The sequence below is a fragment of the Corylus avellana genome, chromosome ca10, assembly GCF_901000735.1.
Source record: "Corylus avellana chromosome ca10, CavTom2PMs-1.0".
Lineage (NCBI taxonomy): Eukaryota > Viridiplantae > Streptophyta > Magnoliopsida > Fagales > Betulaceae > Corylus > Corylus avellana.
Window position 1 is genome coordinate 19890820 of NC_081550.1, and position 13937 is coordinate 19904756.

Genomic DNA, 13937 nt, shown 5'->3' on the forward strand with positions numbered 1-13937 from the left:
ATCCAAACCTTTTTTTTTTTTTTTTTTTTTACATGTCCACATAAAAGGGAGAAGGAGAATTCGAACTAATGACGTCACGCTTTACTTCATTAAGCGTGGTCCCAATCGATTGAGCTATCTCTTGAGGACATCTAACTTTTTCTTTATGTGTTATTTAAAAAAAAAATAAAAAAAAAATCTTAAGCAATAACATCCTATATAGTCCTTTTTTTTATTTGGTGTTTTTAAAAATTAAAAAAAAAAATTTAAAAAAGTCTTTCTCTTCATAATAATGACCTTTTTTTAAATTAAAAAAAAAATCCATTTTTATGAAGAAAAATGCCTTATATATATATATATATATATATATATATATACAAAATAAAAAAATGACCACATAGTTTTGAATGGACATTATCAACCCTAAATGCAACCATTAAGATTCAATTACTCCAAATCTTTCTCCCTCGCTCGCTTCTTAGTTCTTACTGTTTTTTTTTTTTTTTTAACAGTGTGTGAAAAAAAAAAAAATACAAGGATAAGTTATTTTTCTCTAACCACTTTCTTTTTTTCTTATTATTATTATTATTTTTTTAAAAAAAATGGCATTGTTTTAACCACAATGAAACACACTCTTGATAATAACAAAATCATACTTATATGGCTGTCCAAAATTTTCAAACCTCTAAAAAATGGTTAGTACTGTACTGAATATCTTGCTCGCTTTTCCTGCTCGATTGGCAAACATTACATATATTTTTCCCCAGATTTACAATAAATTTGTAATTTGCGATAATCTATTACTTACCGAGCATTTGGTAAAATTGTATTTTAACCTTTAAAATTATAATTTGACATTTTAAAATCGTGCATTTTTAAAAATATTTGAAAACCGAAATTTTCAAACCACAATTTATTTTATATTTTCAAATCACAATTTTTTTTTTTTTTTTAAGAAAAAAAACATTTCCAAACAATATATATAGATATTTTTTATGAATTTGTTTAAAATACATTTTTAACCTGCAAAATCCAAAGCCAGACCCGACTATTAGGGCTAAATTGCTAAAAAAAAATTGGCCTGTTTGGCAAATGCGCTTTTTCATTGTAGCAAAAAATTAATTATATAAAAAAGTAAGAATGTTTGATATAAAAAAATAATATTTTTTTATTTAAATAATAATAACAAATAATTGATGTAATATAAAAAATAAAAATATGTAAAAAGTTGAATAGTATTTTTAAGCTTTGACAAACATAGCCTTAAAGCTAATCGGAGGCAATGGGTAAAAAGTTAAAAGGATATGTCGGGCTTTAGGTAGACATTGTGGCGAATCTCCCAGGGACGTTCCAAGGACAATTAGCTTTAGGTCGAGCTTTTATCGAACCGTGAATTTTGAAAGGAACGCCCAAGCAATCAGAACTTTCTCCAAGAACGAACATGTGCATTTTGTTTAAATTAAAATTATAAATAACGATTGTTTGGCTCTCCTTTCCCGAATTTGCTCAGGAAAAATACAAATTAGTGGATTTCTATGCCAATTGTGGTGTCCTTTCTGGGGTTTGACTTTAATTATTAGCATAACACAACAACCAAGTTTTTTCTTCTCTTTTTTGTTTTTGTTTTTTCCCGAGAGAACGAGCCCTCAGCTTTGTTTGGTAAACCCCTCCTTGTCCCTAGATACTGTAGCTGAGTACATTAATGTGAAAAAAAAAAATAAAAAATAAAAAAGTGATATGAAAAAGTGAAATTTTTTTATTTTATACTAATTTTTTTATTTAAATAATAGTAAAAAATAAATGATGTGATATATATAAAGTAAATTATGTGATATAAAAAGTGAAAAAAATGAGAATGTTTTTATGTTGATTTTTTTTTAAAAAAAATGAAGTGAATAGTATTGAAGGGAGGGGAAGGAGTTTACCAAACGGGGCAGAGTTATTATAATTTTTTTAAAAATTTGCGTAATAATTCATATTTTATGAAAATTAGTTTTAAGCTTCTGTTAAAATTTTAATGACCAAGTGCCACATGAATTACGCCATTACGGGTCAAATTATTAATGTGATAAGTTTCATGTGGACTTTTACATAGTATTCCATGTTTTAAGAAGTAGATTTCTCGTTTTATGGTCGAAATTATATTTCATAGGTATTATAATGATGTAGATATTGCCGCATATGAATATGTTTTCACACCATTCAAAATTTTTAATTAAAATGACACTATAATTATATACACCATTAAATACAACAAAACAAAATTCTAACCCTAAAATAACTCATTTCAATTCAAAATATTACACAAAATGTCAAGTTAATTTACAAAAGAATTATATATCGCCGCCCATAAGGCCATAATTGTCATATCCCAAAAAAAAAAAAAAAAGGCTAAAAACCAAAACATTGTTTGGCATCGTGACAGCTTTTGGGCTTATGGGTTTGGCTCGATCAACAGAAAATTTCGCAATGAACAACAAAATCGCTTTGTGCGGTCTCTTGAAAATAAGAAAAATGCTACATTTCTTAATTTTTTTTAAAAAAAAATTAATTCTCAACTAACATGTCATCATCTTATTAGTTGGTGACATATTTTTAAATTTCCTCTAAACCGGTTTGAAGGAAATTTGTGTCATCTCTTGAAATAATTAAGACATTTATTTGGCCAATTTTTTTATTTTTGTTTGTTTACTTTTGCTGTTATTTTTTGTTTTTTCAGTTTGTTATAGAGAAGGTCGCCAATTTTTAGTATTTTAATCACTTAAAACAAAATCAATGAAAAGGTCCAGAATGTTTCTCTTTTTACCTTTTCCGCTCGAAGAAGGTAAAAAGCTTTTTTTTTTTTTTTTTTTTTTTTTAAGTGGTAGAAAGTAGAAAGCTTGTTCTTGTGGGTAAAGCTTGTTCATTATGTGAACGCGTAACTCTCTTTTCAATCAACTTGGGCTCGAAGTGATACTCATTGGCTTTCTTCCTTTTTAGCATTAGAAATTAAAAGGCAAAGAATGAAAGCAAAGCTGTCTGCGCCTCTTTTATCAATAATCCCCCACTTGACTATCATTCCTTTTGTTTTATGGTACAACAACTTGTACTCATGATTCTCGAGCTTTCCTTTTTCTTTTTCTTTTTCTTTTTTTCTTCTTTTTTTTTTTTTTTTTAGGCTATTCTCGAGCTATCAACTTTATATACATCAAGGCCCCAAAATCAAAAGATGCCTCAAATGAATAATGCTAAAAATATACTTTTATTCTAATGTGTCAACCTTTAAAATGTTCATTTATCTTTTTTTTTTTTTTAAGAATTCAATATATAATTAAATGCTAATCAATATAAATTAGCAGTGAAAATAATTTAATTATATAAGTATATCCTGCCACTGCTTTGCTAAAGTGAAATGAAGAAGACTCATCAACAACCAAATCTAGAAAACTAAAAAATATTGAGAGGTTCTTCTGACTTATGCCTACTAGTGAATGTCAATTGATAAACCCTCAATTAGAACTGTTACTTTAATTATTCCTCTTATCAAAGAATAAAATCAAATAAATAATCAATACATATTATTTGATTCCACAAAATAAAAATCAATAATGAATTCAAATATTTGTTTCCACAATAATTAAATCAACAATTTAATTCATAATATTTGATTTCACGAAATAAGCTTTAATTGGAATAAATCACTGAACACCGTAATTATATATATTTTATAATCATAATAATATATGTGACATAAGAGACATACCTTAAATGAAATTTCTTACATTTTTTACCACTAAAATGAGAGGAGAACACTAGAAGAATACCTAGCATTTTCTATATATGGTGAATATATCATTACCTAATTTAAAATTTTCAAATGATGTGACACTATATATACCGTTAGATGTAATAAAAAAAAATCTTGACCATCAATATTGATTTTTGTTTGTTTGTTTGTTTGTTTTTTTTTCATTCCAAGTTCTATACCCAATTATAGTAGTAGCAAAGAGAAATGCTAGAAAACCAAACAAATGAACCGAGAAAAATGTCCAAACTGACGTGACAATGATTTTTAAATTAAAAAAATGCAATTCTCTCTCATTTGTCTGCCACTCACGGTCTACCACATCAGTTTGAAAAATTTTATAGGTTTATTTGTTTGGCTCTCTAGCACTTTTCAGTAGCAAAAGTCGAAAAAAAAAAAAAAAAAAAACATGTTTTTTATGTGCCCGACATAAATTAGCTACAAACCATCTATTAAATTGTCAAGTGTCCTTTAACATGTGAGAAACGTATACTATTAAAAAAATATGTGAAAAAAAATATTTGTGCTTCCCAAGACACACTTAACAATTTATTAGATTGATTTATAGCTAATTTTTGTCGGTATGTGCTTACAAAGAGATTGCTACACTGATTGAATTATATGATTTACACTAACAAAATTAAAAATATTATTTCAATTCATATTTTTGTTTCTTCAGCATCACCTGCTCTCTCACGTGGCTATTTATTACCTGAAAAGGTAACGTGGAAGAAAAGAATAGAGGGAAGTTGAGATAGGAGTATTCATTGATAAATCCAAAAAAAGTAATGTTTAATTTAAGATCAAGTAAGATCCTGAGGGTTTTTATGTAATTCTCCATAAAAGAATTGCATCACTGAAGTTTTCCTCATCCAACCTTATTTGACAAATATAATAAACCGACTGTTGTCTTTCCTAGATTTGAACTCTTAATCTAGTTAAACATTTTTCTATTCATATTCAAAAAATCTCTTTCTAATAAATCTTGAATGCTCAATCCAAATCTGTAATTTATCAAATTTTTTTTTTTAATCAATCTTTGTTATTGAATGGCCTAAGAGAGAGGTGTTGTAAGCATTTACATCCGACTTAAACAAAATTTCTCTCAACTTTAGCTTAAAAATCATTTTATTTTAACTGCTAACTTTTGGAAAGCGCACACACCAAATTTGGTGAGTATTGTAGCAGTTCACTAATTTTGGGACAAAATTACTAGCCGAATTTAGCTACATTTTCACTCAAATTTATATCTTGGCTAGCTAAAATAACCTTTGACTAGCCAAGTGTGAATGCTCTAAGGCTCGCCTGTTTGAGCAGATGAATTCCGTATCCTAAATGGCTTGGAGCAAGTGAGTCTCACATCTCCACTCTCATCGTTTGCCCAAATTTTTGTAAAATACACATGACCTAATAACAAACAAAGTATCTTGATCATAATCCGAATATATTATTTGTCAATTTCTTTATTCACAAACACATATTACATGACGATTATTAAACTAAAATTGTATGAGAGCTCTTTTTATGAGGTTGTGGTACAAATCAAGGCTTTTTGTGCCATCTAATGAAAAGATGACACATTATCTTGGAACAAGAAAACATATGTTAGCAAAACACTGCATGTAACCCTTATTTCACTCTTAAAAAAAAAAAAAAAAACTCCCAACTCAACCACCGCCCAAGCTGAATCTCGCTGCTCAAGCCAGGATCTCTCTTCGTCTTTGTCTCTCTCTCTCACCGGTAGCTTTAAGCGATGATTCTCAGAGATCTTGGCCTTGGTGGCTGCGTCTAGCGTGGGTAGTGGTTGTGTGTGCGTTTTTTGGTGGTGGGGCTGGGACGATCTCATAGCTACTAGAAAGAGAGAGAGAGAGAGACTGGGGCAGGGTCGGCCCAACCACTAGGCGAGTTAGGTAGTCACCTAGGGTCCCCAATTAAAAAAATATTTTCATAAAAAAATTTAAAACCCTTATTACCCTCCATATTCATTAATTAAGCCATCTAATCATGGTAAATAAGTAATTAAAAAAGGCCCAAATTTAATAAGTCCCCAATTAATGAATCCTAATAAAACAATTTCTATAAAAAAAAAAAAATTAAACACAGTCAATATATATGCTTAAATTAAGGCCCCCAATTAAACAATATTTCCATAAAAAAATTTAAAACCCTTATTACCCTCCATATTCATTAATTAAGCCATCTAATCATGGTAAATAAGTAATTAAAAAAAGGCCCCAATTAATGAATCCTAATAAAATAATTTCCATAAAAAAAAAAATTAAACACAGTCAATATATATGCTTAAATTAAGGCCCCCTACTTAATTTCAAAAAGGCATTAATATTATTTGATTTTCTAACATTCTCAAATAAATAAGGCATTATCTTCAGTTTTTGGACAATACTACCATTCAAAATGTATTAAATTGAAAAAATTAAAGAGATTTGAAATGGAGATGATCATTTTCCATAAATAAGGCCTAAAAAATTGATATCAATAAATAAAAGAATCAAATAATAATAAAGATATTCTTAAATAAAACTCAAAAAGTGAGAAAAATGATTTTTAAATAAAAATACAATTAATATTAAAATAAATATTATTTAATTAATATTAAAATATAAAAAAAAATGCCATACTTAAACTTTTTGCCTAAGGTCTTAAAATATATCGAGCTGGCCTGCCTGGGGCGGTAGCTATGCTGGAAGGATTTGCTTTTTTTAAGAGTAAAATAAGGTTTAGATCTTGTGTTTTGCTAGCCTATGTTCTTTTTTATTTCATGGGAATGTGTCAACATGTCATTGAGTGCATCAAAACCTTAGTTTGTGCCAAAACCGTATAACTTATTAACTTATTCTCAAATTGTATATATTTATTGTGGGAAAGAAACAAAAAATTACCCATATTTTTTGGTTGGTTGGAAGCATAATATTGCAGATAACGAAACAAAGAAAGGGTTTATCCAGGGTTCCAGTTAGCATTCCATTTGTCACTCTCCCTCTGTGCACGGAGCGCATTGGTCACTGCTCTCTCACAGTGGCGACTTAGTCCCATTCCCTTCCACTGCCATGCACCGACTCACAGCCACTCCACGCCTCGAGCCATGACCTCCCAACCCAAGACGCGCCTCTCCAGCTGTTACCGCCACCCAAACATACCCGTCACCGGCTTCTGCGCCTTGTGCCTCAGCGAGCGACTCGCTTCCATCGAACCCGCCACGCGCCAGGAAACTCACGCGCCGGGGAAGTGTGCTGCGGCTGTTAAGCTCCGCCGCTGCAAGTCTTACAATGCCGAGGGATTCTCGGTCACTGCCGCAGCCGCAGCCGCCGCATCCGAGCCGCCGCGTCGTAAGTCCTGCGACGTTAGGGCTCGGAGCACGCTGTGGGACCTCTTCAATCTAGACGACGAGCGGAAAGGGAAAGATCCGAATAGGACGCACGATTTGGGATTGGAGAACCTAGGGTTTGAACTGAGAGAAGACGATGAGAACGAGAGCGAGAATGAGGATGAGAATGAGAATGATCTTGGTGGAGAAGAAATTAGGGTTGCTGAGCCGAATGTAGAAGAGAATGAGATTGCGGAGGAAGAGATAGAGTTCAAGACCATGAAGGAGTTCATAGATCTCGAATGGCGGAGCAAGAGGAGTGGAGGAAGGGACTTCAAGGACATTGCCGGGAGCGTTTGGGAGGCGGCTTCGCTGTTCAGCAAGAAATTGAGGAAATGGGGGCAAAAACCGAAGATAAAGAAGCACAACAATGGTGGTGGTTTCGTGGAGGTTGAGAAGCGGAGTGAGAGGAGGCCTTGGAGGGACACGCAATCGGAGATTGGGAGAAGATCTTGCGATACGGAGCCAAGGCTATCGGTCGATGTGAGGCGGTACTCGTTCGACGAGCCGAGGGCTTCTTGGGACGGGTATTTGATAGGAAAGGCCTATCCGAGGCTTGTTACGCCAATGCTGTCTTTGGACGAAAGGATGAGTCCTGGTGGATCAGCTCAGACAAAGGATTACTATTCAGAATCGATGTCTACATCGTTGCAAAGGCGGCGGAGGAGCTTTGATCACTCCAATTTGCATAGAAAAGGGGGAGGAGCGGAGTTTGATGAGTTGAAATTGGTTTCCAATGCGAATGCGAAGGTGTCTCCAGCGAGCACAGAGTTATTCTACGGTGCAAAGTTGTTGATTGCAGAGGAGGAGGAAGAGGATGTGAAGGATACGAATTCCAAGTGTGAGAAACATGATGGTTTGGAGCTTGTTGAATCTGTTTCCAGAGATGGTGAGGTTAATCAGAAGGGTTTGAAGAAGTTGAACAAGTGGCGCAAAATGCGGAGTATTTTCGGTTTAATACAGAGGCGAAGGGATCGAAAATGTGGGAATGAAGAAGAAGAGGATGTTGGAGGAAATGTGGGTGATCGGCCATTTGGTGAGTCTTGGCAGAAGATGAGGAGGGTGGCCGATGGAGAAGCAAATGGGTCTGTGAGCCAGAAGCTTATCCGCAGCTATAGTGTTAGCTGTAGGAGCTCCGGCAACATGGCCGGATTGTTCAATAATATGAGTGGTGTTGAGACCAAAGGCAATTGTCTGAGGAGAAGAGAAGACCGGAGCGCGGGATATTCACCAAACAACATTGATAATGGCCTGTTGAGATTCTATTTGACGCCATTGAGGAGCTATAGGAGAAGCAAATCTGGAAAGAGTAAGCTAAGGAGGTCACATTCCATAGCCAGGACTGTCTTGTAAAGGTGCATCATCAACTGCTCTTCTAAGACATATCTTGTTGTAAAGACATATATATATAAATGTGTTTGTTCTTGTTCTTCGGATAAAAGCACATGATATATTGTTATCTTTCCTCTGCTGAACATGTTATTCTAATAATGCCAGTGGTAGAATCAGAACACCGAGCGCTTTTATTTCTGTCACTGTTTATGATAATGAGAATTGATATGGCAATGTAGCTTAGCATATGGCAGTTATAGAAATCATTTGTCCAAAGATGCTCTCCGTGTACCTTCTATTGTAACTTCTCATGATCCATTTTTTCCTTAGCGGATTTGTATTGATGCAATTTTGGCTCTAGATTTCTGTGAAAGCATTGATAAATTATGATTTCGGGACGTAACAGTGGGCAAGTGAAATGCAGTCACCCAAGTAATTGTGCAGGTGGCTCTCACTGATGGAATGAATTGAAAATCATTGTAGAGCAGGATCAGGTAGAGATGGTGTAGTTAGATAGGGCATTGTATTTCTTTGTTGCGCTTTTTTGTTTTGGTGAACGGCACCCCGACAGGCTTTTATAGTAGTTCTCGTGGTTCGAGACAGTGATCGTTTGTCTTTGTTTCTGTTTGTTATAGTTATGGAGGCATTAAGTAGATTGATTTATGCTATGGTGAACGAGGAGAAGTGACTTTGGTGTTCTGTTTCTTCAATTTGTTGAATTCCTTTAGATTGAGATGTGGTAGCGAATCAAGCTTTCTTGGGTATCCTCCAAGAGAGAGATGTTTGAAGTCAATTCTTACTTCAATGTTCTTGTTCCTCATGTTAGTACTCTTTTCCCTTGGAGTAGTATTTGGCAGAATAAGACTCCCTTGAGAGTTTTTTTTTTGCTTGGTAGGCTGCCTTAGGGAAGTTTCTAACCATGGATAATTTTAGAAAGCGGCATGTCATCGTTGTTGTATTTGTAAGAACTAAGAAGATTGAGAAGTTCATGGACCAACTTTTACCTTATTGTGAGATGGCTAGTACACTTTGGCATACCTTTTTCAGTATAGTAGGGTTAGCTTGATCATACCTAATCGAGTGGTAGACCTCTTCGGTTGTTGGGAAGGGCATTTTGGTCGGATTCAGAATGTTGCCATATGAAAGATGGTTCCATCTTGCCTTATGTGATACCTTTGGTGGGAAAGAAGTTATCAAAATTTTGAAGGCTGTAAACGGATGGTGATGGAGTTAAAAGATTCTTTCTGCAAGATTATTTTCCATTGGACAATTGTTTTAGACTTAAATATTTTTAGCTTTCATGTTTTTCTTTATTTTTTTTCTTTTTCTAATTAGATGTTCCTCTTATATACAGGTTACTTATTTGCGTTTTTTAATAAATTACATTTACTTATAAAAGGAAAAGGTAACTGCCTAGACGTTTATGACACATATGTAAATTAACTTGATCTTCACCTAAATTAACCATGGAGGGACTATCATGTTTGTTACCGACTTTGTTTTTTTTTTTTTTTTTTTCTTCAAGTCAAAGACATCAACAAATAACTCAAAACATTTTTAATGTGTTTTGAAAGTGTTTTTTTGATTTTATTTTTATGTCACGTGAGAATACTTTTTCAAGTCAAAAACAAAAAAATACTTTCAAAATACACATTAAGAAACATAGCCTTATGTTTGGCAACCTCTTTTTCCCGTAGCTGAAAATGATTGATGTGGTATAAAGTTTTGAAATTTTTTATATTGAAAAGTGAAAAAATTTTGTTTTGTAGTGATTTTTTAATTTGAATAACAATAAAAAGTGAATGATGTGATATAAAAAGTGAAAAATTTACAATGTTTTAATGGTGATTTTTTTTTTGAAAAATTGTGCTTCAACAGTGACAGAGAGATGAATGGGTTTGCCGAACACATTAGAGCTTTGAAAGCATAAAACTGTATACTTAGAATTTTAGTTGCACTTTCTGTTTATTGAAAGATAAAGAGAAGTTCTTAGCCGTGCTGCCTGTGCTTTAGCTTTACGCATAAAGAATTTGTAAGAGCATCTCCAAGAAAGTAGTTAATTGCATGAAAATAGCTAGATTTGGCTATTATGAGCTAAATTTCATCTCCAGCAAAATGGCTAAACTAACTTTTTTTCTTTGAGTATCTCTAGCAGAAAGTGTAAACTAGATTTTTAGCTAAATTTAGCTATTATACCTTATTTCCTTGCTCCAGCAGTCCTTGTAAAATAAAAATTTCCTTACAATTGCTACAGTTTACAGTAAAATATGAAAGTTTGCTGTAGCAACTTGTAAGTAATATTTTATTATATTTTCTATTTCTTTATATTTTTTTAATATTCTCTCTCTCTCTCTCTCTATGGGGAAGACAAGGAAATGATAAAAATATTTAATTAGAGTAGATAATTAAAATAGGTGTTCAGTTGGAGTGTATAGTGAAAAACTAGTATCTAAAATGAAAAAAAAAAAAAAAGTTATTCTCTGAGTAGTTAAAATGAAAAACCTTGCTGGATATGCTCTAACGTGAAACTTTAACTTATTCACTGTTTACATTAGAAAAGTTTTTTGACATTGTTTTCTGTTTCCCCCTTTCTTTCTCTCTCTCACTTGCTCTCTCTCCCTCTGGTCGCTCGTTTCATTCATCCAAACCAAAAGTTTGGGCTGAACGCTCGGGCACGACTAGCATAACAGAAACTCCAGCACCAGACGTTGTGCTCCTCTGCTGGTCGCAAGCAAAAGATTTTGTTGGAAATCTTGGGTTTGTTTTTGGTTTGGATTTTGAAACCTAATTCTTTATCTGGGTTAGTTTTGTTTTGATTAATTTTGCATGTCTAGTATGTGTTGGGGCTTATTTTGGGTTGGGTTTTGAAGAACTAAAAGGCCATTCGCATTTTGTGCCTGCTCCGTTTAGTCTCCTTTATTTTCCCGTGTAGTGAAAATGCAGAACAAAACTTCTACCAGGGCAGACTGCTTTCATGGATTAGTACAAATAACTGCTCACTTTTGAAGGACACGATCAACATAAAATTGGCTGACAATCCATTAAAAGACGCGCACAAGATATTAGTACTGCATACGTGAAACCAGTAGAATTTACAGCACAACACAATCATCAAACTCAACCATGGACTGCAAAGAGTTCGATACAGTTTCAGGCCAACGACAACAGTGCTACCCCATCAATTATTGATCTTCACATATTTATAATTAAAATCTCTCTCCACCAATCTTTTTGGAGTTGAGGGCCTCTAGAGAGATTATTCATAATTGATATTAAATTTTATAGATTTAATGGTGCATATGTTGCAATCTTATTTAAATTTTTTAAATGATACTACACCATATACACCGTATACACCGTTAAATATTATAAAACAAAATATAGACTATAAAATTGTTCATTCCAGTTTTACTTGAAATGAAGAGGATTATGATCATTTTTACCCTAATCATCCACATTACATTACAGTTTGGCTAAATGCATTCTTTAAATCAAATACGTTAAAGTGGAACTCTTGGGTGGGAAGAGGAAACTAGAGGCTTCTTCAAACTTTTTCCCAACAATGTCTAAATTATATTAATAAATGACTCAATGAGTAAAGTCATGGCTTAAAACCTTTTTCCATTCACTAAATTTGCAACTCTAAGAAGCAGTTAGATGCATCATATAAGACTAGAAAGATTGATAGAGAAAAACACTAGTCATGACTAGTTGAAATTACAATTAGAGCTTCAACCACTTAAATAATCAAATCTTATCTAGTAAAAAGTCCACTCACCTAATGTAAGATTAATTTTCTGCAGTATCATAATCTCTCCTACTCAGTTCCCCTGCCGATCTCGCAGGATCCATGTCACAATGCAATTCTCTAGTACCACATGGTGTCGTTAACCTGATTTTGATATCATTTCTAACTTAACAAAAAATCAATGTGGGACTTAATATCCATGCAATATCCTCACAATCCGCCCGCTCATATCGATTTGTTTTTTGCGGTGTCACAAAGATGCTGCAAATCAAGACTCCCTTCCCCAATTGCATGCCAAGTTTTGGTGCCCAACCTCTTTGAAGAAAAGGGTTTGCAAACATCGTATTAAACAGCCTGATAATGCATAAAATTGACTGATATATTTATCTTTTATTTTTATTTTTTCACTTTTCAAAGCAAGAGCACATACAACGATTAGGGTTTCAGAAAATAAATTAGAACAGAGCTTAATGTTTCACAAAACCATATCACTTACATAATACAACTTGGAAAGAAAACTCATTCAACGTCATGCCCCTTCTCTCGAAGCTCCTGAATGACCTCGTGCCTCATCCTCGACCACAGCTTCTGAGCTTCTTGCTCAACCTTCTTGTTCTGCAAGTCCCTCTGATAGTTATACGCATCCCTATCCGTTTCAACAACCCCTTTCGGGCCGATTGTTGTGCCGATCATGCCCCCTTTGGTAACGAACTCTTCCATTGCTTCTTCGTCACCCGGGTACGGAAATTCTCGCCGCTCGTAGAGGTGGGCTAATTCTTTTTCTTCCTTGGGTCGAGGCTTCAGCGTCCACCAGCCTAGCGGTGACGTTTCGTTGTAGAGCCAAGCGACACCAAATAGCGTGTACGTGCACAACAGAGCTTTGCCAATTTGCTTCCAGAAGTGGTAGTCCTCTTTGCCCAGTCCTACTTTCTTCAAGTACTTCTCGGCATTCATCGATTTCACCAGTTGAAAACCTGAATACGAATTAACCCGAAAAAAACAAAAAAGTTCAAACATTTCTCTCAACACTTGGAGGAGGCAAGTAAGTTTCGCGTCTTTGGTAAACCAATGAATGAAATGGGTCAAAAATATGAAGAGGACCATTTCGAACCAAGAGAAACAAACCAAAAAAATAGAAGAAAGAAAACAATATCTGGTTGTAACATTTCATCGAACAGTTGGGAGGCAAGTGTTGGAAAAGGCATTGCACTTTCCCTTGTTTAAAGGCAATTTGGAAGATGTAGCTGTTTATTCAGTTTTCAAATATTAGGCTCTCTTCAGCTTACCTGTTTTGGCTTCTTGATATCGTTTACGAATCATTGAGATTTGTCAGGGTGTGAAGCAGAAACAGCGTTGGAGTGTCTGACAGTTCGATGAGGAAGGGGTTGGAAATGGGAAAAGATTTGAGAACAAATGAACAATTATATAGGGTCTCTTTTGGGTACCAGCCCACATGAGCACTAGATTGGACTAATCTAACGTGGGCCTAATACAAATGTGCAAGATGTGAAATGGGCCCACCTTTTAGGCATTACAATATATATATATTACAGTATACATTACAATATACAATATACTCATTCAGGAAGTTCTGTTCTGAAATGAAAAATCGGCCTTTGGAGAAGGATAAAGATTCCTTTTAATTGGCTATATGAATTGTACGTAATTTGGACAGTCTTACAAAGATGATGCTTACGGAGTCCACTTGC

General features: G+C 34.0%; 2 protein-coding genes across 2 annotated transcripts; one reads left to right on the forward strand and one right to left on the reverse strand.

Moving 5' to 3' along the window:
* Positions 1-6704: 6704 nt before the first annotated feature.
* LOC132163593 (protein OCTOPUS) lies at positions 6705-8743 on the forward strand. The gene has a single exon (XM_059573940.1). The coding sequence runs from the start codon at positions 6867-6869 to the stop codon at positions 8499-8501; it is 1635 nt and encodes a 544-aa protein (XP_059429923.1). The 5' UTR covers positions 6705-6866; the 3' UTR covers positions 8502-8743.
* Positions 8744-12586: 3843 nt separating this feature from the next.
* LOC132164394 (uncharacterized) lies at positions 12587-13637 on the reverse strand. The gene is made up of 2 exons (XM_059574903.1): positions 13515-13637; positions 12587-13202 (listed from the first exon to the last, which is right to left on the reverse strand). Exons 1-2 carry the CDS (start codon positions 13546-13548, stop codon positions 12748-12750), a joined length of 489 nt encoding a protein of 162 aa, XP_059430886.1. The 5' UTR covers positions 13549-13637; the 3' UTR covers positions 12587-12747.
* Positions 13638-13937: the final 300 nt, after the last annotated feature.

Bases quoted from the DNA above. Each gene is read 5' to 3' on its own strand.
- LOC132164394 (XM_059574903.1), bottom strand. From the start codon at position 13,548: ATGATTCGTAAACGATATCAAGAAGCCAAAACAG. The intron at 13,203-13,514 runs GTAAGCTGAAGA...ATTCGTATTCAG, and splicing joins ATATCAAGAAGCCAAAACAG to GTTTTCAACTGGTGAAATCG.
- LOC132163593 (XM_059573940.1), top strand. From the start codon at position 6,867: ATGACCTCCCAACCCAAGACGCGCCTCTCCAGCTGTTACCGCCACCCA.